General features: G+C 43.0%; 1 protein-coding gene and 1 non-coding gene across 2 annotated transcripts; one reads left to right on the plus strand and one right to left on the minus strand.

Moving 5' to 3' along the window:
• The first annotated feature begins 298 nt into the window (after window positions 1–298).
• TRNAS-UGA (transfer RNA serine (anticodon UGA)) lies at window positions 299–380 on the plus strand. The gene has a single exon. It is a non-coding gene; the product is annotated as a tRNA-Ser (tRNA).
• A 12,648-nt stretch (window positions 381–13,028) lies between these two features.
• On the minus strand, window positions 13,029–23,994 carry DNAJC12 (DnaJ heat shock protein family (Hsp40) member C12). Its single transcript, XM_066622512.1, has 5 exons — window positions 23,917–23,994; window positions 21,429–21,507; window positions 15,467–15,606; window positions 13,535–13,730; window positions 13,029–13,123 (listed from the first exon to the last, which is right to left on the minus strand). Exons 1-5 carry the CDS (start codon window positions 23,992–23,994, stop codon window positions 13,029–13,031), a joined length of 588 nt encoding a protein of 195 aa, XP_066478609.1.
• Window positions 23,995–25,934: the final 1,940 nt, after the last annotated feature.

The following is a 25,934-nucleotide window of genomic DNA, read 5'->3' on the forward strand; positions in this document are numbered from 1 at the left end:
GCGCCGTGTTCGTGAGGGGGAAACAACGGGCATTGGCGCCAGCAGCTCCCAAGCAGACACTACACGACGGGCTTCCTGCAGTCGACTGAAGAGTCGGTAAGAGTTTTCTTCCTTCGGTAAGAAAAAGGCATCGAGAGGTGTTTCTGCGCAGAACCCGCCTCTGTGAGGCTTGGATTGGCGGAGCGGGAATGGACTGCTTTCTAAGTGGGTGCTCTTCAAGTGATTGACAGGCAAAGCTCGCTCTAGACAACGCTTCCCGTTCTACTAAATACTTCTGTTTCCAGTCTGAGATTGTGTAGCAGCGATGGCCGAGTGGTTAAGGCGTTGGACTTGAAATCCAATGGGGTCTCCCCGCGCAGGTTCGAACCCTGCTCGCTGCGGAAAAGTGAAAGTTGCTTTTTTATTCCCATTACAAAAGCTTCTGTTGAAAAAAATAAAATAACTATATAGTCTTTAAAAATTCCTTACAGTTCAATGAAAAAAATGTTCACACCGCCTGGACTACATTTCACTTTGCCTCATTTTCAGCCCTGAAAGTTGTCTGTGTTCATTGTGAAAGTATGTTGGAGTAATATTAATTTGCAAAAAAAAAAAAAAAGCACTCATAAGATCACATAATACACAATCTTTCAACATCACAAACTGCTACCACAGTAAATTAATCTCTACAGCAGCCATTTTCAACCACTGTGCCATGGCACACTGGAGTGCCACAAGTGGTCCATAGGTGTGCCACAGGAATTTGGGGGAAGGTCATTTATTATTAGGACCAACGGGGAATGTGAGCCCCCCACTGGCAGCATGGTGTGCCTTGTCAAATGTCAAAAACCTGATGATGTGCCTTGACCATTTTAGTGCCTTGTAAGTGTGCCATAGGAAAAAGACTGAAAATCGCTGCTCTACAGGATGCCAGGGCCCTCTTTACCTTTTTGAGATTATCAAGATAATTCTTCAATGGGTAAACAATATAGACAATTCTTTGCATGGAAATAATTAGCATATTAAGCTCTTTCAAAGATCCTTGAATTTCAGTTGCTGTATTCATCTGTTTTAGCATAAGGAAGTAATATGTCTCTATTTGGTGCATGTACACCCTTGCTTGGATTAAATGATTTAATTCATAAATGTTGCATTTACAGAAATGTCCATTCTGAGGGGACATCACAATAGTACTAAAATCCTGGATTTTTCTATTATTTTATATGGACAGGTATCACTTCTGAGGAACGAATATCATTTTGTAATGTAAATGCTTTGTCCGCATCTTTGACTGGCCTGCTCCCGCTGGCCTTGTGGGCCCCATAGCTTTCGGCCAGCAAGTCAGGTCCACGTTTGTCAAACAAACAAGTGGGGAAATTCTGACAGGGAAGTCTGGGGAGCAGCCTGGCAGAGCGAATGAACGGGTGGCTAGGGGGCCTCAGATGGTTGCTGTGGAAGGGGTTGCCACACCTCCAGGCCTCAGTACCCTTCCCTGGGCCCCTTGCGGTGGCTGAGAGCGACCCAGCCATCTGTCTGCCCTGGGGGGGGGGGGTGTTCTCTTCCTCACTGGCCTCCTCCTAGGCCAGTAGGTCAGGGTTTTTTTTGGCCAGCTGTTAAGCCTCAATGGGACTATACTCCTTCCTTTCCCTTCCCCAGTATCCCTTCCACAGCATCAGCCTTCTCCCAGGTGGGCAAGGGAGGGGAAGGCAACCATTGGCCATGGCAAACCTGCAAAGGCAGGACTTGGGAGGCCAAGCTCTGCCACCATCCACAGCCTCTGCAACCCCATTCAACCATCAGGCCCACAAGCCATGCCAGTTACACACCGATCTCACCAGCCTCACACCTCTGCAGCTGGTATCAAGCAGCCCCAACCTCGCATCCATCTCCTGCCTGGTTCCCAAAGGGGTAGATGAAGTGCATATGTGTCTTCCACAGTATGGGAGAGTATGCCATTAGAGGTCTTTTGTTCCAGGGTCCCCCAAAAGCCTGGGCCACCACTGGTCCTTACAGTGTATTTTATTTATTTTTCACATTTTTATACTGCCTCTAAGGCAGCCATTTTCAACCACTGTGCCATGGCACACTGGTGTGCCGTGAATGGTCCCCAGGTGTGCCATGGGAATTTGGGAGAGTGTCATTTATTAGTAGGGCCATTGGGGGATATAAGCCCCCATTGGCAGCATGGTGTGTCTTGTCAATTGTCAAAAACCTGATGGTGTGCCTTGACAATTTTAGTGCCTTAAGAACATAAGAACAGCCCCACTGGATCAGGCCAGAGGCCCATCTAGTCCAGCTTCCTGTATCTCACAGTGGCCCCACCAAATGCCCCAGGGAGCACACCTGATAACAAGAGTCCTGCATTCTGGTGCCATCCCTTGCATCTGACATAGCCCATTTCTAAAATCAGGAGGTTGCACATACACATCATGGCTTGTAACCCGTAATGGATTTTTCCTCCAGAAACTTTTCCAATCCCCCTTTAAAGGCGTCCAGGCCAGATGCCATCACCACATCCTGTGGCAAGGAGTTCCACAGACCAACCACACGCTGAGTAAAGAAATATTTTCTTTTGTCTGTCCTAACCCTCCCAACACTCAATTTTAGTGGATGTCCCCTGGTTCTGGTGTTATGTGAGAGTGTAAAGAGCATCTCTCTATCCACTTTATCCTTCCCATGCATAATTTTGTATGTCACAATCATGTCCCCCCTCAGGCGTCTCTTTTCTAGGCTGAAGAGGCCCAAACACCGTAGCCTTTCCTCATAAGGAAGGTGCCAAAGCCCAGTAATCATCTTAGTTGCCCTCTTTTGCATCTTTTCCATTTCCACTATATCCCTTCTGAGATGCGGCGACCAGAACTGGACACAATACTCCAGGTGTGGCCTTACCATAGATTTGTACAATGGCATTATAATACTAGCCGTTTTGTTCTCAATACCCTTCCTAATGATCCCAAGCATAGAATTGGCCTTCTTCACTGCCGCCGCACATTGGGTCGACACTTTCATCGACCTGTCCACAACCACCCCAAGATCTCTCTCCTGATCTGTCACAGACAGCTCAGAATCCATTAGCCTATATGTGAAGTTTTGATTTTTTGCCCCAATGTGCATGACTTTACACTTACATTGAAACGCAGCTGCCATTTTGCTGCCCATTCTACCGGTTTGGAGAGATCCTTCTGGAACTCCTCACAATCACTTCTGGTCTTCACCACTCAGAAAAGTTTGGTGTCGTCTGCAAACTTTGCAACCTCACTGCTCAACTCTGTCTCCAGGTCATTTATGAAGAGGTTGAAAAGCACCAGTCCCAGGACAGATCCTTGGGACACACCGCTTTTCAGCTCTCTCCATTGTGAAAATTGCCCATTGACACCCACTCTCTGTTTCCTGGTCTTCAACCAGGTCTCAATCCATGAGAGGACCTGTCCTCTAATTCCCTGACTGTTGAGTTTTTTTAGTAGCCTTTGGTGGGGGACTGTGTCGAACGCCTTCTGAAAGTCCAGATATATAATGTCCACGGGTTCTCCCGCATCCACATGCCTGTTGACCTTTTCAAAGAATTCTATAAGGTTTGTGAGGCAAGACTTACCCTTACAGAAGCCATGCTGATTCTCCCTCAGCAAGGCCTGTTCGTCTATGTGTTTTGAGATCCTATCTTTGATGAGGCATTCCACCATCTTACCCGGTATAGATGTTAGGCTGACCGACCTATAGTTTCCAGGGTCCCCTCTCTTTCCCTTTTTAAAGATCGGAGGCCTTGCCAGTGTGCCATGAGATGGAAAAGGTTGACAATCACTGCTCTGAGGAGCTCAGGGTGGTTTACATAGCTCCTCCCCTCCCTTTGCCCTCACAACAACTCCGTGAGGTACTTGAGTGAGAGAGACTCACCAAGGTCACCCAGGAACTTTCATGTCTAAGTGGGGATTTGAACCTGGATAAGTCCAACTCCCAAACCAGTGCACCATCAAGACTGTATCATTGACTTGTCCTTAGTTATTTTGCCTCAATCAAAAATATTTTCCCTCAGTAGTGTAGAGCAATCCTAAACATATATGTTTAAAAGAATATAACTTTGAGTTAAATGCAGTTTAAATTAAAGCCTTTGGCTGTCATACTATTTACAATTAATTTGGATAATATCCCATTTAAATTAGTGGAACTTTCTTCCAAGTAAACATACATAGGCTTGAGCAGCATGGCTGTTTTTGTTTTTGTAATTTTGTTATATAAACTTATGACTTGAAGCGCAATTGTCTCCCACCACCACCAATGTTCTAAGTACCAGCCTTAAGTGCACTAAACATGTGAAACTTTGATGCATTCTCTTGCACAGTCCAATCCATCTACGTTAAACTTCTTGAATTTAAATCAATTTAGTCCCATTGACGTCAATAGGACTCAACTGACTTGAACCAAATAATTTGCCTTAAGTAGTTGATGAATTGCATTTTTAGATACTTAGTGTAGCAGGGATGCCTTGAAAGATTTTCCTGCCACATCAATAGTTTTTCTTAACAACAGTTAATAAAGAGGATAGTGAATATTCAGACACTCTGGCACCACAGCTTGTTAAAAGACTCCCCATTCCGGACATCCACATCATAAGAGGCATGTGTTCTTCATTTTAGTTACTCAACACAAACCTTTGCAATAACAAAAAAAATATTACAAAGGGTCACAAAATCTTAATTCAGACCAATAGTATTTCTCTGTGTCCTAAATATATGTCTTGAAGATCTGCCATAGTTCTTTGTGCAAATGGACTGTATTCTGGATTATTAGACTCCTACTATATAAATTGTGACAGCGTATGAAGATGGCGGAAAGCTGGGGCCAAGGACAATGGATAAAGCAGAATAATGTGCATTTTCTTCTTCTTTCTTTCTTCCTTGGTGGAGGGGACGTTGCCGCTCGCCGTGAAGCGGGCGGTGGTTCGCCCCCTCCTGAAAAAGCCCTCCCTGGATTCCACTGTGTTGAATAACTACCGGCCAGTCTCCAACATCCCGTTTCTGGGCAAGGTAATTGAGCGGGTGGTGGCGACCCAACTCCAGAGGGTCTTGGATGAAGCGGATTATCTGGATCCTTTTCAATTTGGTTTCAGGCCGGGCTTCGGAACAGAAACAGCCTTGGTCGCCTTGGTGGATGATCTACGCCAGGGACTGGACAGGGGGAGTGCATCCCTGTTGGTCCTGCTGGACCTCTCGGCGGCTTTCGATACCATCGACCATGGTATCCTTCTGGGCCGACTGGCCGAGTTGGGAGTTGGAGGCACTGTTTTGCGGTGGTTCTGCTCCTACTTGGAGGGTCGGTCCCAGATGGTGGTGCTGGGGGATGCCTGCTCAACACCCTGGCCTTTGAGGTGCGGGGTGCTGCAGGGTTCAATTCTGTCCCCCATGCTATTTAATATCTACATGAAGCCGCTGGGAGAGGTCATCCGGGGGTTTGGAGTGAGGTGCCATCAATATGCTGATGACACCCAGCTCTATCTCTCCTTTCCTCCAGATTCCAGGGTGGCGGTTGAGGGCCTGGAGCACTGTCTGGAAGCAGTAAGGATCTGGATGGGGCTAACAAGCTAAAATTAAATCCAGATAAGACAGAGGCTCTCCTGGTTCGGAAATCCTCGATGCAGGTGCTGGATTATCGGCTTGCTCTGAATGGGGTTGCACTCCCTCTGAAGGAGCAGGTTTGCAGCTTGGGGGTCCTCCTGGACTCGCAGCTGCTCCTGGATTCCCAGGTGGCGGCTGTGGCTAGGGGGGGCCTTCACTCAGTTTCGGCTGGTGCGCCAGCTGCGGCCGTACTTGGATCGTGCAGACCTGGCCACGGTGACATCGAGGTTAGATTATTGTAACACGCTCTATGTGGGGCTGCCCCTGAAGACGGTTCGGAAACTGCAACTAGTGCAGAATGCGGCGGCCCGTGTGGTCACTGGAGCTAGGCAGTTTGACTCTGTCAGTCCACTTCTCCGGGGGCTACATTGGCTGCCCATTCATTTCCGGGCCCAATTCAAGGTGCTGGTTTTGACCTTTAAAGCCCTATACTGCTCTGGGCCAGGATATCTTAGAGCAGGGATGCTCACACTTTTTTGGCTTGAGAGCTACTTTGAAACCCAGCAAGGCCCGGAGATCTACCAGGGGGGAAGGAAGCGTCTGACAGACACCCCCTTTGATGTATGGAGCCCCTGCTGGACCAGGTCAGAGGAGGCCCACCAAGTCTAGCTTCCTGTGCCCCACAGTGGCCCACCAGATGCTTCAGGAAGCACACAGGAGGCCTCTCCTCTCTCCCCACCCCACATACTGGGGGCAGCCACAGGTCCCCCCAAGAGGCACAGCTGCCCACTTTAGCTCCTGCTCTTCAGGGAAACTGATGAAACTGACTAGAGTCTAGTCAGTTTCGTCAGTTTTGTTGCTGCATGCCTGAAGAGCAGCTAAAGTGTCAGTTTCAGTGTCAGTTTAGTGTCAGCTAAATATGTCAGTTTCGTCTAGTCACTAGACAAAACTGACATATTAACAGTTTGGAGAGATAGGGCTCCGCGATCTACTCATTTTGCCTCGCGATCTACCGGTAGATCACGATCCACCTATTGAGCACCCCTGTCTTAGAGACTGCCTACTCCCGTACAATCTGGCTCGCCCTCTCAGGTCATCAGAGAAGGCCTTTTTACAAGTGCCGCCACCCAAGGAGGTCCGGGGGGCGGCTGCAAGAAATAGGGCCTTCTCGGTAGTGGCACCAACATTATGGAACTCCCTTCCCCTTGACTTGAGAATGGCTCCCTCTCTTGAGAGTTTCCGGCGAAGCCTGAAGACACTGCTGTTTACTCAAGCCTTCTGATTCTTTGGCCTTTTTAACATTTTTTACACATTTTGTAGTTTTTACAGGCCTGACTCCTCTGTGACTTGCTCTTTTGTACTCTTTTTATTCTGTCTTTTAATCTGACTACTGTTTTTTAAGGTCGCTGTTAATGTGTTTTTAATGTTTTTATCTGCAATTTGTCTTAATCTATGTTTTTAAATGTTTTTTTTTATATGTTGTTAGCCGCCCTGGGTCCCTTTAGGGAGAAGGGCGGGATATAAATAAAGTTTTATTATTTATTATTATTATTATTATTTTCTTTTGCTGGCTTTCCAAAAAAGTACTCTCTCTCATATATAAACATCCAATTGCACATGAAATGCAAGCCCATGTATTAAAATCCCAATGGCTGCCTCTGTTGGGGTAAAACAGCTCCAGGAAAGACACATTTTCCTCCAGGAAGCTCACAAACAGGCCATGACTGCAACAGCCTGCTCCAGTTGTTTCTCTCTAGCAGCTGGTATTCAGTTGCATACCATTCCCCATGAACATGGACACTCCATATAGCCATCATGGCTGATAGGGGTGCCAGATGCATTTCAAATCATTCCTTGACATTGAAGCCAGTCCCCAACCCACCCTCTAAATTGGCCTTCTGTCAGTCTGTTGTGTATACACCTCTGCTCGCTGATGGGTTCCAACGCTCCATTTGGAAACTGCAGGTACAGTCAACTGTATGGGAAATGGTAGAGAATAAGCCAAAGTAACAGTAAGCTCTCCCACCCACAGAAAACTGCTGTCTGATGCTGGAGCCTAGGCAGCATTGCTGACACTGATAGGTCACACAGATGCTGAGAAGCAATAACACCAAGCGCACACAGCTGATGCATATCACAGTATCCAAATCTGAAAGCGTGCAGCATCTTTTATTGCACAAGACAGACATCATTTGCTCTGTTATCACATCAGCTTTATAACATTTCACTTGCTGCTAGCCTCACCAAGCTGTCTTGCCATTCAGTGGCCTGTGAGAGGATGGTGATTACCTTCAGGAAATTAAAACTCCCCACTACCCGTATTACTCATCATCAGTAGCACTTGCTGCTATTGATGAATGTGGTGCTATTATCCTATTTCTTAGGACAAAAGGAGGCAATCTCTCCTATAGTTTAGGCAGAGTGAGATAAAGATTTTGAATAACATGCTTTTTGCAATCATACCAGTCTGCATGGTTATATTTCACTTCAGGGTGGTAGTTACATTGCAAGTTAGTTCTAAAGCTTTTCAAGTATTTTAGTCCTAGATTTTGGGCCCATTCCTATTCAGCTTTCCAGCACTGATACAGCCATGGCAGTGGGGTTTGTGCTGCAGCCTGCGGTTTGGGGTTAGTCACAGAGGGCTCTTCAGGGTAAGGGAATGTTTGTTACTTTATATCGAGGCTGCAGTCCAGCTGCATCAGCCATGGAATGTTGGATAGGATTGGGCCCTTAAACAAGTTCTAAATTTACAATATAACTTTGAACCTCAGTTATACTTCCTGCCATGTGCAAAAAGGGCATTTCAGGCAGCTTACATTAAGGGGTCAGTTCTGATGGGACAGGAGTCTTCCGAACTAATACTAGTAGTGAAATTGAAGGCTGAGCTGGCTCATTATATAATACGTAATAATAATACAGGTATTTATATGTCGTTGATTTCTCCTCAGACTTTAATTCAAGGCTGTTTACATAGGCAGGCTGTTTTAAATCCCTGTAGGGATTTTTACAATTGAAGAAAGGTTCTATCTTTCAAGAACCACAACATTTCAGGTGGATCTTTTCTGATCTGGTATGACATTCTGGCCTCCAGTTTCCTCCCACGCAGGCTGACAAGCAGTTCCTTCATCTCTCACTTGAAGGGCATCGCTCACTCCAAAGAGCAGGTGGAATAACTCTGCTCGTCAGCTGCTTCAAGGTCTCACCATTCACGCGTCTCGCCATTCACCGTGCTGGTGACTTCGAACTGGCAACCTTCAGATGTTAAAACGGAGGCTCCATCCTCTAAACCAGACCTCCAGCATTATATGCACAAATGCATGTTGTATGTCACAAGCTTTTCCATTGTATTGAAAAGTCCATATAATCTGCGCGTAACCTTAGTACAAGCTTGAAGCAAGATACTTATTAGTTGAAGATGTTTTCACTTAGGAATGTGCTTTGAACTTATTTTGACATGAACCAGTGTCTTCATAATGAGCCATGCTAAGTTCCACCAGTATTTTATTATGAGCAGCACCAAAACATATCAATAGTTAGAAATGATATATTGTTGGATGCTTAGATTACACTACCAAAATTTGGGGTTGTCATAATGGGGAAGTAATATGGTTTTGGAGAAAAGGAAAGCTAAAAATGCATGTAATGTGCATGTCAAGGTTTTGGGGAAAAACAACCACAGGTACTTCATTTTATGCAGTAGATGGTGGGATAGTCTCCTGTGACTATAGATGCAAGTGAAGCTATAAAAAACAAAACAAAAGATTGGTGTGCATTCCTTCCTAGCTGATCTGCATGTTGGCTACGTTGTCTGTGCACCAGGTAATTGAAAATAAAAGAAATATATCTGAACTAAAAGCTGCTTGTGTCTTCAGTGTGTGATTTCTCCAGATCACAGGAGAACTGATTTCTCTAGCTCACAGGATCTCCAGGACCCAGGGGAATAGCTGGTTCCCCAACATGACTAGGCTTATTACTACTCTGATATTCTGTAGTTTTATCAGCACAACCAGAGGGGTTGTTTGGACAATATGCTACTTCCTACAGTTTCAGGATTTGGGGCTTTTCCCACTGGATGCGAGAGGAGAGGCCAGGACCCAGTGCTCTCTGTAAGCACACATAACATGAAGGGCCAGTTCAAGTGGTTATATAATCCAAACTAGTCCATATCAATAGAATCAGCAGAGTAACCTATATAATTCTGGAGATGATTAATACAATGCCTTAGATTAATCACCAGAAAAATCCATGAGATTGCCATCATGAAAGGGATACAGAATCTGTTGACATAATTCAGGAAAGTGAATGGTGGGGGTGAAGGAGTAGGGTTGCTAACAGAAATTTCAATATATAGTTCAAGGTTTATGCTATTTAAATACTAAAATGTTGACTCGATGTGGTAATTTCAAGAACTGAATAATTTAAGAAATAAGGAGGCACAAAATGTCTTGCATACTACAAAATTCATTTTCAAAACACTTACTAAAAATATGATCTGTCCTGCTGTTGCTGAAAGATGCAGCCAAACTGGAGCAGGTTCAGAGGAGAGTGACGAAGATGATCAGGGGGCTGGAGGACAAGGCCTACGAGGAAAGGTTGAGGGAACCTTGTATGTTCAGCCTGGAGAAGAAAAGGCTGAGAGGGGATATGACAGCTCTCTTCAGATACCTAAAGGGCTGTCAGATGGACGAAGGGAATAATTTATTCTCAGCTGTCTCTGAAAGTAGAACTAGAACAAATGAGTACAAACTTCAAGAGAGGAGATTTCAATTAGACAGTAGGAAAAAATTCCTGACAGTCAGGGCGGTTCGGCAGTGGAACAGACTGCCGAGAGAGGTGCTGGACTCTCCCTTGCTAGAGATATTCAAGCAGAGGCTCAACAAGCACCTGTTGGAGATGCTCTAAGAGGATTTCCTGCCTAAGGCAGCGGGTTGGACTAGATGACCTATTAGGTCCTTCCAACTCTATGATTTCATGCAGATGGGGCTAAACTACATTCAGTGTTATTTTCTTCAGTGTAGTGTACTTCTCAAACCAGAAGTGAGCTTTTAAAAAAAAAGTCAAAAGGTAAATGTCTGTGGACTGTTATGTGCAAAGGGGTTAACATCATACCTGTGCTATTTTCCTGCTGAAGTCCCACCCAAGCAGCTCTTTCCCACAAACATTCATCAGCATTTCTCTCTGACCAGCAGACATGAGCTGTAGCTATCATGGACAAGTAGCAGAGAGGAATGTTAGAGCCATAAGGAACTGCAGAAGGAAAAAACAATGTATTTTCCTGAGCTTGTCCCCTTTACCACAGTATTTCTTCATGTTGCAATTTACACCATTACACAAAGAAAACGGAGGGGAGAAGGAATAGGCAACACCTATGCACAACTGCAAAATAGTTTACTTTATTAGCACATTAGCCATTAGATCAGAAAGCAGATGAAACAAACCATGTCACACACTTGTTAGATACCATCGTAAAATACACAAGATATTATTCAGTGAATTAAAAGCCATTTCAAACCATCATTTAAAATTTTAATGAGCTACTGAATCTGCACTAAGAGTTTTTTTTGCACACCAACAGGATAGGTACCAATCACAAGATTTTAGGTGCCTAGTTCAGAAAAATAGAACTTTTGGAGGAAGAAATTCAGTTCCTCCAGGTATTGTTCTGTGGCTACCTAATCCATGATTCCACGCCTTTCCCTCCTTTCATTTCCCTTAGTCATGTCATTTTCCCCAAACATGGTAAAATTCACCTAAGTAGATCTTTCCAAAGGAATATATTGAATAACCAAGCAAATAACTGCAACTTCATTTTGTGTACATAATCATAATTCTGACTTCCAAACTTTAGTTTCTCACTGGCATTAGGGAGGGTGGTACACAGGCACTAGGAAGGGTGCCTACACAGAGTATTCACAGATCACCTGTAGATATTGTCACAAATTGTGACTCTCTGCCAACATCTCCACTTGATCTTCTTACAGTCACATTTCACTAGTGGCATTTTTAACAGCCTGTCCAACGCACCCCATCAATTTTATCAATTCAACACTGATGCAATGTGCTAATAGTACACCAATTAAACCTTCTATCCAGGAAACAAAACCTTTCTTCTCAGACAGGTGTTTCTATTGCCATTCTGGGCTACAAGATTCTTCTCAGCAGAAGAACCAGCCTAGACTACTGGTTGAACAATTTCAGTAACACTGTGAGCACAGCAAACTAAATATATGAGAGCTCATGAAGGAATAAGGCTAAGACACCTCATTTAAAAATATACAAGTTGTACAATCTTATGCATGTTTACTCAGAAACAATTCCCACTATGATCAATGGAGCTTAATCTCAAATAAGTATGCATAAAATTGCAGCCATTGTTGCATATAAGAAAAATGTTGGTTTCTGGGCAGTTCTGTAGTTCTTAAAGGCAAGTTTCTGCAGCTATAATACTATAACATTTATACTGTATAGTGCCATCAGTGTGCATGATACATGTGGAGTACCACAAGTAAGAGAAGCCGATTCCAGCTCCAAACAGCTCAAATCTAATGTTTTGGCAATAGATAAAACAGAGGCAGGGAGGGAGGGAAGAGGGACAAGGATAACATGCAGTAGATATTAGCAGATGCAGTTGCACAAACTTAGCTTTTAAGTTCTGCCCCAACCTCTTCTGAAACAAAGGCTTAGCTTCTTAACCTTTTCACAATTACGGACACCCAATGGATTGTCCAATACATCCCCATGCCCTTTGCCAGACTGTCAAAATCATTAGCACCACCAGTTCTAATAGGTACCAATATTGCTGCAAAAGATGTCAACAGCTTAGTTAACCTTTACATATGGATAGCTAGAAACAGGATGCCTCAACTGAAAATGACAGTTAATATAATTTAACAAAATTGTTCAGAGACAATTGCCCATACCCCCAAGGGGCAGGGATACCCCCAGTTAAGAATCCCTGGACTGGACCAAATGTTTCCCCAGAAGAGATAGTTTTTAAAAGGGAGATAGAGAAAGGGCCACAACATAAAGTTGCAAGTCTCAGTAGTGGCAAGGGAAAATAAGAGGCATTGTTTAAGAGAGCAAGAGACTTTGGATGGCAGAGGGCTATTGAGCTAGAAAGATGAAAATCACATGCAGGTACATAAAAACAGGAAGGGCAGGAAGACAGGGCAGAAAAGCAAGACAAGTCAACATTGTGGCATGAGATTATAATACATGGTTTTTTTTCAGTTCTCATACATATTTTAAGCAGCCACTCAGGAAAGGAGGGCTAATTGTACTCAGTTATTCCTTAGGGATAAATAAAAAGTGAAAGTACCTGACCACAGTTCAAACACAACAGTATTTTATATGGGAAATTGCAACATCATATTATGAAACATACAGTATTTAAACTGCACTAGTAGACACAAGAGGCTATAAACATATAGAAGAATACTGAAACGGCAAACACAAAGTTCCACACATATTTGGTCTTCTGCGGATATTTGGTCTTCTGCTTCATATTTCATAGTTTCTGAACTTCCTCAGGAGTTCAGATGGGGTGTCACCAGACCAACGGAAACGTAAGTGCCAACAGTTTGGATCTGAAAATCCTATAGAATGAAGGGGGAAGAGGTGAGAAATTAAGTTGGCATGTAGAAGACAAATGGTGCTTTAGGGACCTTAAATGTTTATTACATTAAACCCCTAATCTGCTGAAGCCACCAATGCCTTCACTTCCAGTCATGATATCACTTCTGGTGGGTCCTGACAGATTCTCATTCTAAAAGTGAGTCCCGGTGCTAAAAGTTTGAGAACCACTGCATAGCATGGGGAGATCCAGATGAGTTGCTGACAGGGATACTTGGGATCAGCTACACTGTATCCAAGTAAATCCCAGCAAGGACATGTCCTAACAAATACTTTTAAGTATGACCACATAATGTGCTGACCTGGGTTCCTTTTCAGTCATCTTAAGTTACAGGATATTACTGACGAGACAAAGTTATCACTCACTACTTTACCTGGGGAATCAGGGCTCTTTGGTGAGAGCAGCTTCCCATCAGATGGATCAAAGTCTCCCAGCCTTCTTGTGTCATCCAACAATCCACTATTATTGTTTTCAATCTTCTGGGAACAATCAGCCACTTTGTGATTAAGGTTTAAATCAGAAGCTTCCAGCATTGGTTCTTTTTTATTTCTGACAGCCCAATGCATTGACTAGAAATAAACAAAAAAGTAGCATTTTTGTATTGTATCACAGCAGCGTTTGGTTGCAAAAGCAACTGAAAAAGTGAAAAAGCAGAAGATGGCACATATCAAAGAGTTTTGAACAGATCTTATCTGCACACCACTGGTATTTGGTCATATACAGAACTGCTGTATATTTGGTCATACACTGGTATCTGGTCATATACAGAACTGCTGATGGGGAGAAGAGGGAAAGAAGTTGGGGGCTGGACAAGTGGTAGGAAAAGTTAAAACACATTAGCTGCAAAAAGTTAACATTTAAAGCTGTTGAGATTTGGAGGAGGCAGCAATATGTAAGAGAGGGGATGTTACAAATAATGTTTGTTAGAAACTGAATATTTCAGCCAGCCACTCGTATCAGTGTTGGGGGGAAAGGTTTATTTTTCAAGAAGGTAGACCAGGAGCATCAAACATAAGGCCCACAGGTCTGATAAGCCCATGGAAGCTCCTTATCCAACGTGCATGGTAACTGGGCTTCCAATAATCAAGCTGCACAGTGATTCCTCAGCAACAAACAGTTGTTGTAAGAGCTGAAAGAAGTTGCTGCCAATTTATCTCTCTCATGCTGGCTGAAGCCAGGCCTGGTGTGCAGATCACTTATAGAAGTGAATCTTCTAAGTAAGTCAGTAACTTAGGGCCAGGGTGTGGCGATTGAGGGAGGCAGCATTAAAGGGTGAAATCAGTGGAGATGGGTGGCATGGTCATTAGAGTTAAGTCAGACTAACCATTGCCCATTTTAAGATGACACTGGTTATATACTGCTTGAGTCATTAACTTCTCCGCATGGGAGAGAAAAAATTAGAAGGAACACTGCTTAGCAGAAGCAGTACTGCTGAAAGGGCATCCTGTTTGATTAGGGCTCTTCGTATCTTGAAAATATGAACTAGATTTGCTTATTTTCCTCTTCTGTCATTTGTAGTTAATGAGATCCTAGGTGAGAAATGCTTGTTTCTGATCATCACCTGATCAATGATGTCACTTCCTGCCCTCAGCAGCATTCAAAAGCTCATGTGGAAGAATCCAAACTCACAAATTAGGGGGTGATGAATGGCAAAGAGATACTTTGGTATTCCATGGCACAAAACCCACAGGAGTTTGCATCTCAACATGCACTTATTTAGTGGAAAGTGTCCATTTTCATATGGATTTCTGCATGTGTGATTTGGGCTTTAGTGAGTTCATGACTGAGGTGCCAGCTCCCAATCTTAGCCACTATGCCATGCAAGTTCTCAGGCACCTGTATCAGAGGCATAGAGTCTGAATATGACACCGACTTATAGCAAGTCAGGCCAGTGGTCCATCTAGCCAAGCATACTATCCATTCTGACTGACAGATAATTTACCAAGGTCTCAGGGTCCTGTCCAATATCAATTTGTTAATATAATTTAGAAGTTTCCATCTGATACTTTCTGTATATGCTCTACTCACCAAGCTATGGTTCCCTTCCCATAATTGTCCATGCCCTAAAGTAGCAAATTGACTCAGGGTAAAACTTCTGATGCTATTGCTATTTTCCCACTTCATATCTTTCTTCCACTGGGTCATTTGTTGAAGCTTTTTTTTTTTTTTTAAATACTGTATACCATAATAGCCTTCATTTTCTCTCCATCACTGCCTAACCTCTCACCCAAGAGAATTTTCCTCCCATGAAATGGTATCATTATTCTATTTCTCCAGAACATTTTGCTGAATACACCAAACTAACTGTTTTGACAGAATTGCTCAGAGCCTCCCATTGCTGGAATGGAATAGCAATTTTGCTTCTTCGCCAGTGATCATAACGAGCTCGGCTGTCTTCATTGGCAAGGATCTCCTTAGCTTGTTGCAACTTCTGAAAATCTTCCACTGTAAACCAAAGACAAAAAAAGGTAAATTTGGTTACAACTACGAATTAAAAAAATAAAGTTTAATTCCTTGGGAGAATTTAAATCACAAGCATCGCATGCTGCTTTTATTTCATTACAACAAGACAGCTGGATATGAATGAAGCAGAGCAAGGGCTTTGATTACCATGTCAAAGTTTTAAATGCAATATGCATAAGCATTATACAATATTTCAGAAGACTGTCCACATTCTCTCCTAACTGAAATGCAAAATCTCATATTTATAAAGAGTTTTATAAAGTGTTTTAAAACACTTAGGAACACAAGTGCTCAAGTAGTATTTGAATTGACCAAAGAAAAAAATTAAAAAGCATGTTACTTAAGAATAATCATTCAGATTGGAGACAGACAATAGGTTTTGGTTTCTTACAGCCCAAACCAAACTTCATGCAATGATACAGGTGTGTCAACGGGGCATGCACTGCATTCTGTGGTAGGGAGGGCAGTCACAGAGATCTCCTCAAGGAAATGTTTGTTCCCTTACCAAGAAGTTGCATTTTAGCTGCATCGGTGCTGGAAAGTTGGTTAGGACTGGGCTGCTAGATAGAAAAAGGGCTTACTAAGAACATAAGAACAGCCCCACTGGATCAGGCCATAGGCCCATCTAGTCCAGCTTCCTGTATCTCACAGCGGCCCACCAAATGCCCCAGGGAGCACACCAGATAACAAGAGACCTCGTCCTGGTGCTCTCCCCTACATCTGGCATTCTGACTTAACCCATTCCTAAAATCAGGAGGTTGTGCATACACATCATGGCTTGTACCCCATAATGGATTTTTCCTCCAGAAACTCGTCCAATCCCCTTTTAAAGGCGTCTAGGCTAGACGCCAGCACCACATCCTGTGGCAAGGAGTTCCACAGACCGACCACGCGCTGAGTAAAGAAATATTTTCTTTTGTCTGTCCTAACCCGCCCAACACTCAATTTTAGTGGATGTCCCCTGGTTCTGGTATTATGTGAGAGTGTAAAGAGCATCTCCCTATCCACTCTGTCCATCCCCTGCATAATTTTGTATGTCTCAATCATGTCCCCCCTCAAGCGTCTCTTTTCTAGGCTGAAGAGGCCCAAACGCCGTAGCCTTTCCTCATAAGGAAGGTGCCCCAGCCCCGTAATCAGCTTAGTCGCTCTCTTTTGCACCTTTTCCATTTCCACTATGTCTTTTTTGAGATGCGGCGACCAGAACTGGACACAATACTCCAGGTGTGGCCTTACCATCGATTTGTACAACGGCATTATAATATTAGCCGTTTTGTTCTCAATACCCTTCCTAATGATCCCAAGCATAGAATTGGCCTTCTTCACTGCCGCCGCACATTGGGTCGACACTTTCATCGACCTGTCCACCACCACCCCAAGATCTCTCTCCTGATCTGTCACAGACAGCTCAGAACCCATCAGCCTATATGTGAAGTTTTGATTTTTTGCCCCAATGTGCATGACTTTACACTTACTGACATTGAAGCGCATCTGCCATTTTGCTGCCCATTCTGCCAGTCTGGAGAGATCCTTCTGGAGCTCCTCACAATCACTTCTGGTCTTTACCACTCGGAAAAGTTTGGTGTCGTCTGCAAACTTAGCCACTTCACTGCTCAACCCTGTCTCCAGGTCATTTATGAAGAGGTTGAAAAGCACCGGTCCCAAGACAGATCCTTGGGGCACACCGCTTTTCACCTCTCTCCATTGTGAAAATTGCCCATTGACACCCACTCTCTGCTTCCTGGCCTCCAACCAGTTCTCAATCCACGAGTGGACCTGTCCTCTAATTCCCTGACTGTGGAGTTTTTTCAGTAGCCTTTGGTGAGGGACCGTGTCAAATGCCTTCTGAAAGTCCAGATATATAATGTCCACGGGTTCTCCCGCATCCACATGCCTGTTTGTGCTTACTGTTTGTGCTACTATGTACACCCTATTTTTACATCTGTCAAACAGGTTTCTATATTGTGCCAAAAACCTGAAAAACTTGTTTAACTAGAGGCAAGCAAAATTAGTGCACATATGCACTGACAGGAAGTAGTGTGACTCAATCTAGCTATTTTCAGTCTTTCATGCAGCTAAATCTTATGCATGCTTACTCAGAAGTCCAACTGAGTTCATAGACTCTCTCTTCAGGAAATGTGTATAGAATTGTAACCTTAAGAGAGGCCACATAATCTAATGAGGGACATTGCAGGACGTTTGTCCAGACTAATCAATCACAGTAAGATTTGTATCTGTTAAAATGAAAAAGGAAAACAGCAAGTGTTGCTCTGAACATGGAGAATTAGTTACAGACCACAAGATAAATAGTAGACACCACCAGCTTCACACTACAATCCATAATAGATTGTGTGCTTGTGCGTATACACACGCACGCACACACACACACTCAGCATGAAGTATACCCAGCATCTTGCCTACCAAATCTTTTCATACTGGCACCATTTAAGGAAAGCAGTGCTTAAATGTTGTAGATGCAACTGTAATGGCTCTATTCAGAAAATGTTTAGCTTGTTGTACCTTCTCCCAGAAATGGCAGCTGCAGAAGTTGACCAGGACCATGGCAGGGACGTTTGACCCATGCCATAGTCTCCCCCCCAACCCACAGCTTCCTCCTAAAACAAATGGTAAAAGGAAGAGAATTTGTGTTGAGACTCTAGCATGGGAATAAAGGGATATAAATTCTCGCTAGGGTTCCAATCCTGATCAGCCACAACTCACCCCCACTGGCAGCTATCTCCACCTGAAGATACATTCAAGGGCCAATGATTTGATCACCATCACATCTAGCTTGGTTCTCAATCACTAATACCAGCCATTCTTGGTACAGAGGAAGAGGTTGTTCCAATAGCACCTCTGGAGTAGCCACACAGAGAATTTTCACATTGCAGAGTGTACCTCACATACCTCAATCCTGTACTCAATTTGCATAGCACAATATTAACTGTCCCATTGTGTCATGCTGATCTCATTTCTCCCAGGGAAAATACAAGTTTCCTCACTGTACTAGAAACACAAGCCACATCCTTGGTAACTTTCTACATAAAGATTAAGAAGAGTTGCATTTCATCTGTGAATCATTTTTCTATTATGTGTTCATTATTGTTTATGCATTTATTCCACTTTGCTGGAAGAGATATTTCTTTTGAAGTGTGCTAAGCTCAAACACTAACTGAGATGGATAAACAAATTAAATGGCCTTTAGATTGATTTTCCAGTTATGTTTTTTTCCTCCCTACCTCTTGTCTGATAACTTTGGGAGTCCGATAGCTAAATTGCTTCCTCTATTGAAGTTAAAAGGGACCTGGCAGTTAATATTTTCCCTTCTACTAGTGACGCAAATCATAAGAACTGGATGCACGCTCTGGAACTAATAACTAGTAGCTGAACTTTTTCATAGGTGGCACATACTACTCACTTTTAACAATATTAAATTCTGAGCATAGGCATAGCAGAGTAGGTCTTTAACCCCTCTATCAACTATCACTTGTTCTAAACAGCCACTTCTAACCTGTTGTTTCCGATTGGGTTACACACTTGGGACTCTGCAGTACTTTTCATGGGAAGGTTTCTTTCTCAGAAAGCTGCAGTGGGGCCTCAGGAAACCATAGCCAGCTGGGTGCTTCTTAGTTGCTCAGGAGAGCCATGTCCTGATTAGAATGAAGTCCTTAAATGGCTTGTCAATGACATTGGTGAAGTAAGTCAGAGCTGAAGGTACACTTTTGTGACCACAAATCAACCTATTTCTCTGAAAGTCAGGAAGCTCCTAGGATGTGGTGTTATTTGTAGGTCTCAATAGGATGGGGTATTGCTCCAACAAATTGAAGGGCCTTTTTATCTGAAGGCCTGTTGGACCCAATGCTTCCTTGTCACCAGCCCAAGCAGTGGCATCACTAGGATTCATGTCACCCGGTACGGGAGGCCGGCGCGTCACCCCATGAAGTGGGCAGGGCAACACCCCAGGTGGTGGGCGTGGTGATGTACCATTGCCCCGCCCCCACTGGTTTTTTGGCTGTACCTTTCGATAGAACACAGATCTTTCAATGTGGCTTGTTTCATTGCATTCTGCATGAAATTGTGCATTGATTGATATATAACATGATTGTGTTATTCCTCCAGACTCTGATTTTAGTGATTTTGATAACTTGTAGGGTGTCTGTCTGACTGTCTGTCTGTCTCACACACACACACACACCAACTTACTAACACCTTATTGCAGCAGTTCTCATACTTTTAGCACCTGGACCCACTTTTTAGAATGACAATCAGTCCAGGACCCATTGGAAGTGATGTCATGGCATGGCCAGAAGTGACATCATCAAGCAAATTAAAATAAATAATTATAAATAGTTAAATTAAAATAAGAGAAATAATTAAATAAGGGGGAGCCAGTCCTGTTTCACCAAGTGAATTTTCTCTGTAGTCTGCCTGCAATAACTGCCCCCAAAAGAATCAGTGAAACCTTCAGCCCTCCCCAGTGCCCAGTTTAAAGTCCTTCTATTTCAAGCACATCAATATAAAGACCCACCTGGCTTTACAAATCTGAGATCCCAATTCTAAGCATGTCTACTCAGAAGTAAGTCCCATTAGAGTCAGTTGGGCTTACTCCCAGGAAAGTGTGGGTAGGATTGGGCTGTGAGGGAAACTGCAAGTGCAAAATAGAAAACATTCCCCTTACCGGTTCAAGCCTCTTTATTGGTCCTTTCTAGTGGGGGAGGAGGCTGCCTTCTGGGACTTTTGTTGCACTCCAGTCCCATTGGATCAGGACCATTCTGGTGTCCTCACATTCTTGGCCTGGCCTGACCACCAGCCAAGGCACGTCTGCCTACTCACGAGTAAACACTACATGAGGCTGCTTCGCTTCCCATAGGGTTCTATACACTCACAACTGGGGAGGGACCTCCTCCTCAGGTGTTTTTGGACCTGCATTCACTGGATCAGGACCATTCTGACATTGGAGTCCTCTCAGTCTGCCCTTTTGGATGGAGCAAGCAAGGTTGCCTACTCACAAGTAAAACAGCCACATGGCTTCCTTTCCCTTCCCATAGAGCTGAACACACTTGCAGCTGGGAGGGGGAACCTCCTTCTCGGTGTTTTTTTGGGGCTGCACTCATTGGATCAGGACCATTTTGACATTGTTGGAGTGCTCTCAGCCTGCCCTTTCTGATACACTAAGGCATGTTCGCCTACTCACGAGTAAGCACACAGCACAGCTCACTTTCACTTTCCATAGGGCTCCATGCATTTTTTCCTTCCGCTTTTTTGGCCATAACTTTTGAAGGAAAGGAGCTATCTCAACAGGGTTTTTTGCATTGTGTTCCACTGGTCATTCCGCATCCAACACTGTATGGCATGATGTGGTAGCTCCTAACAGCGCAGTTTTAGCATGTCACCCCCCAGCGTGTCACCTGGTACGGCCCACACCCCCCTAGCGACGCTACTGAAGCAAAAGCAAAAGCAACATGAAATCAGCCTGGTTCATGATCACCTGGCATGTGCTTGGTACCACATACATCTACATGTCAAGCTACAAAAGTTAGAGGGAGCAGAAAGAATTATTGTCTGCTGAGTTCTTTTGCATCTTTTTAGATTGTGAGCCCTTTTGGGACAGGGAGCCATCAGTTATTTGATTTTTCTCTGTAAACCGCTTCATGAACTTTTAGCTGAAAAGTGGTATATAAATACTGTTATTATTATTATTAACTATTGATTTACATTATAGGCCCAGCCACTAGGAGGGCAAGTGCACCCACTAAGGGTGCCTGCATGCAATACTATATGTATTTTTAGAAGGGGAAGACACTTACCAGCTTTAGGGTTTCCTGGATGCTTGTCAGGATGACACTCAAGTGCTCTAACTTTAAACTCCGAAATGATTTGCTCAACCTAGCAACAGAAAAAAGGAACATCAATGGTGTTATTAATACCAAGACTATTTACTTAAGAATGGATACCACCACTGCTTCACATGCAATATTACATGTAGAAGAAATAAGCATACGCTGTCTGTGTGATCATACAAGTGTTCATTTTACTGCAGATGCATAAAGCTTCTACTGGCACCAATTCTCAACAGGAATACACACAAGATTATCAAGTAAAGATTGTCCAGTCTTCACACACAATAGGGTACCTATATATAGGTGCAAACATCTTTCCCCCCCTTACAGTTATAACTACCACATTTTGTGGTTAGAGCACTCACTACCTAGCAAAATAAAGCCCCAAGATCGCAATACACATGCCATTTATTCCACAGCAGTTCCATGTGAGTCAAAATCCAACTTCACAGTAAGATAGTTTGCTACTCAACTAGCAATCTAAAGGAACAGACCCCCATCTGTGCAAACGTAGCAAAGGACATGAAAAGACCAAATCTTCCATACATCCAGAATACTTTGATTTTTAAAAATTTTTTGTTTCAAATAGTAGGCTCCCCTATGATTAATGGTGGTTCTCTGAAACATTGTGCCTATGACCTATATTTGCAATGTACAGCACCAGTTTCTTCCTTAAATAAATCAGTCTTGTGTAGTGGATCAGATTTCACAATTAGTAGGCAACTCATTGCCTCTCTCTCAGCTTACATCAATTATCTCAGCAGGATGCTAGCCACCCATTTCAGTTGAAAATAACTGTTCTAATTAATCTGACAGAGCAACTCCTTACATCAAAAGAAAAATTAACTACCCAATCTTTGATTGGGACAGAAACTAATGTTTCTTGCAGGAAGCTATCCTGGCAAACTTTTAAGGTAATTGTCTATATTGCAAGAAGCTATTTTCCAGTTATAATACTGGCTGAATTTTAATATAGGTTAAAGCACAGAATGCAGACACCTTACTAATAAACTGTACACTTGTAGTCATAGCTACAAAAGAGATAACTTTGCCTGTACCATACCATTACGTATTACGGCAAAAATTCTACAATCCTCCTAATAACACTACTGAAACTATGCAGTTTTCATGGCCATCAAGGATTTCCATGAAATCTATTGAGCACTAGACTGCAGTAGGGATGAATGTCATTTCAGTTGCTCTGCTCAAAAAGCCTTTGCTTGCATAAGCAAAGAACAATCTTGACCACAAATGAAATATCAGATACTACAGGACCACTGAGCTAATATGGGGCACCTACAGAAAGTGCAGGATTCTTTAATTATTCAAGTGCCATACAAACAACTCTCATCTTTCACCTCAAAGCAATAATAAACTTCAAACAAACCAATATGATTACCAGTGAGTGGAAATGAAATGCACATTTGGGTCCCCTCAGGGGGAGAAAGGCAGGATAGAAATATAGTAAAATAATAAAAATATTTTAGTTGCAATCCTATGTAGTACACATTTACTTGAGAATAACATTTTTATTTTATTTATTTAAATGATTTTTATACCACTTTCCCAAAAACAGTGTCTTAACATAACTGAATACAGTACTGCAAGTCATATCCACACACACCAGCAAGTTAATACATCTTTTGGTTCTGTTCCTGAAGATGTGTTTTTGTTTGTAGTCCTGAACTGTAGTAACTACTACTTACTGTAAGTACTACTTATAGCCATGCTTAGGGAAGTACCAATATTTAACTGTGCTGCAGGACTTCACATTTTAAACATGTGTGTAAATCACGCACACTACAGACCATACCTGTGTATCCCCCACCCCCAATATTTGTGGTCTAATATTTGGGGAATGTTGACAATCCCACACACATTTTGTTAACATGACCCTTCAGGGTAGCATATCCTTCCTTAATGAACAGAACACCTGTGAATGCCCACAATCACACATAAATGGCTGCCAACATTCAGTGATAAGTTTCATGAATATCCACAATTCAGAAATACATCTGAGATCATCAACATTCCAGACATTCCTTGTTACATATGTCTCGAAGATTTCCAGCAGCCTCCACATTTTATCTTTAGAACTGTTTCATGTTTACATTATGAAATGGTTTACTAAAAATCCTTACAGTAGAAAAAAGTTGCACAGCCCATTACATTTAGAGCCCAATCCTATGAATGTCTACTCAGAAGCAAGTCCCTTTATAGTCAGTGGGGTTTGCTCCCAGGAAAGTGTGGAAAGGATTACAGCCTTAGTTAGTTATGCAAAGGATATATTCGCTAGATACAAGATGCTCAACCAGGAGAGTTAACAGATCAATTACCAGGACACCACAAAAGAGGGAAAGGAAAATGAAGAATTATAGGGCAGGAGGAGTTTACTCCATTTACACACCCCCCCCCCATGATCATTAACAAAGAAACATTCAAGAACTACTCTTACGGTAGACAATTCATCACATCCTAACAAACTGTAATAATCCTCCAAGTCCTCCTGTCTGCATGTCAGTATCGCATCCATTTATTCCAATGGCAAGCTCTTCTCCGCTGTCTAGAAAACTGCGACACAAGTAACCCTAAAGGTGGACTTCAAGCAGACTGGTCTGGTCCACCCAAGGACTGTACACGCAAACCACTGGATGCACTGAGGATGAAGCGTCTCTCCAGCTGATTTTATGCACTAAGATGACACACGACTAAATTACTACCCTGAATTATCCTCCCTTCATTGGTGGAAGAAAAATCAATGAACACAGTTTAGTTTTGCAAAGCTGCATGGGATTTGTAGTTTTCATGTTAAAAACACACTCATCCAAGAGCCCGATTCATTTATTTTTTTTCCTCCTGCAAAGAGTCTTCGGGGTGGTGGTACCCTAAAAATCATCTTGCCATCGTTCTCATTTTACAAATGGAATGTTTTGATATAAATTGTCGTGCCTCATTCCATATAGGTTAAGCTTATGTCTGTTTTTTTTAATTATTTACAGAATTAAAAAAAGAATAGTGGCTGCTCCCAGATCCTAATCATGCATCATCACCACGCTATTAACATATACTGTGGTGTGTGTGTGTGTACATTATATATGTAATATGTCTCTATAATCGTAACACTGTATCATTTTCAAACATGAGCTTCCCATTGTGACTAGTTTAGGACTGCAAACAGGGTGACCAGACACAATGGAGGACAGGGCACCTGTACCTTTAACCACTGTATAGAAATGGGAATGTTGGCAGGTGCAGCTTTTTAAACCCTTCCATGTGGAGCTACACCTGCCAACATTCCCTGTTCTATACAATGGTTAGAGGTAGAGGCACTCTGTCCTCCATTGCATCTGTTCACCCTGACTATAAACAAAATCAGATCTTCAGGAAAGCAACCAAAAGAAAGATGTATTAACAGGGGGGTGGACTAGATGACCTATTAGGCACCTTCCAACTTTATGATTCTATGAACTGGGGGAGGGGGTGCGTGGAGGTTGTGAAGCCCTATCCATTTTACATACCTGTTCCTGGTAAATCACCATCTCTGTCCTTGCCATTTGGGAATCCCTTCCACTGTCACAACATTCTCCAGCCAGCAGCCCAATCCTGGATAAGATTGGGCTGCCTGTGATTTGGTTTGGCTGGCCATCAAATAGCACCTGCTCATAGAATTTTATTAATCTTAATTTTTCCAATGAGATAAGCTGAAAAGCTATATTATTCCACCTTTGGCCCTAGATGTTAACAGAAATAGAAGCAAATTATGTACCTACTTAATATAAAAGTGGCAAAATAGAATTCAGAGATTTTAGCACAATAACAGCACAATCCTATCCCCCACCATTGATGATGATGCAGCCATGCTAACAAAGCATGGGGGGTGGGGGGAGAGAGAACAACCAGAAAGCAAAAGGTGAGGCCCACCTCACTCCAGCACTGTCTGTTCTAGTGGCTGTCTGCTGGTATTCATTTGCATCTTTTTAGATTGTGAGCCCTTTTGGGACAGGGAGCCATTTAGTTATTTGATTTTTCTCTGTAAACCTCTTTGTGAACTTTTAGTTGAAAAGCGGTATATAAATACTGTTAATAATAATAATAGTAATAATAAATAAATAAATAAATAAATAAATAAATAAATAAGTGGTAAGACTGCAATCCTATGCCTACTGTGTGGGAGTAAATCCCATTGAACACAATGGGACTTACTTCTGCACAGGCATGCATAGGATTGTGTTGCAAAAAATCAGGTTTGGTTACCTCTGAGTAGGTCTCCTGGTGGTCATTGGGTGCCCTCGGACCTACACCAGCTAAGTATAAGTCTGACTAGAGAAAGGGAAAGGGCGGGCTGAAAAATGGGGGATAGGATCCGGTGTGTGCTTTGCCATAGATATCCACTCCCTCCAACCCACTCTGTGTCCTGTGCCTTTTCCATCCCCCCCTGAATGCCCCTGGAATGCCCCTTCCCACCCCCACTGC

The sequence above is a fragment of the Tiliqua scincoides genome, chromosome 3, assembly GCF_035046505.1.
Source record: "Tiliqua scincoides isolate rTilSci1 chromosome 3, rTilSci1.hap2, whole genome shotgun sequence".
Taxonomy (NCBI): domain Eukaryota; kingdom Metazoa; phylum Chordata; class Lepidosauria; order Squamata; family Scincidae; genus Tiliqua; species Tiliqua scincoides.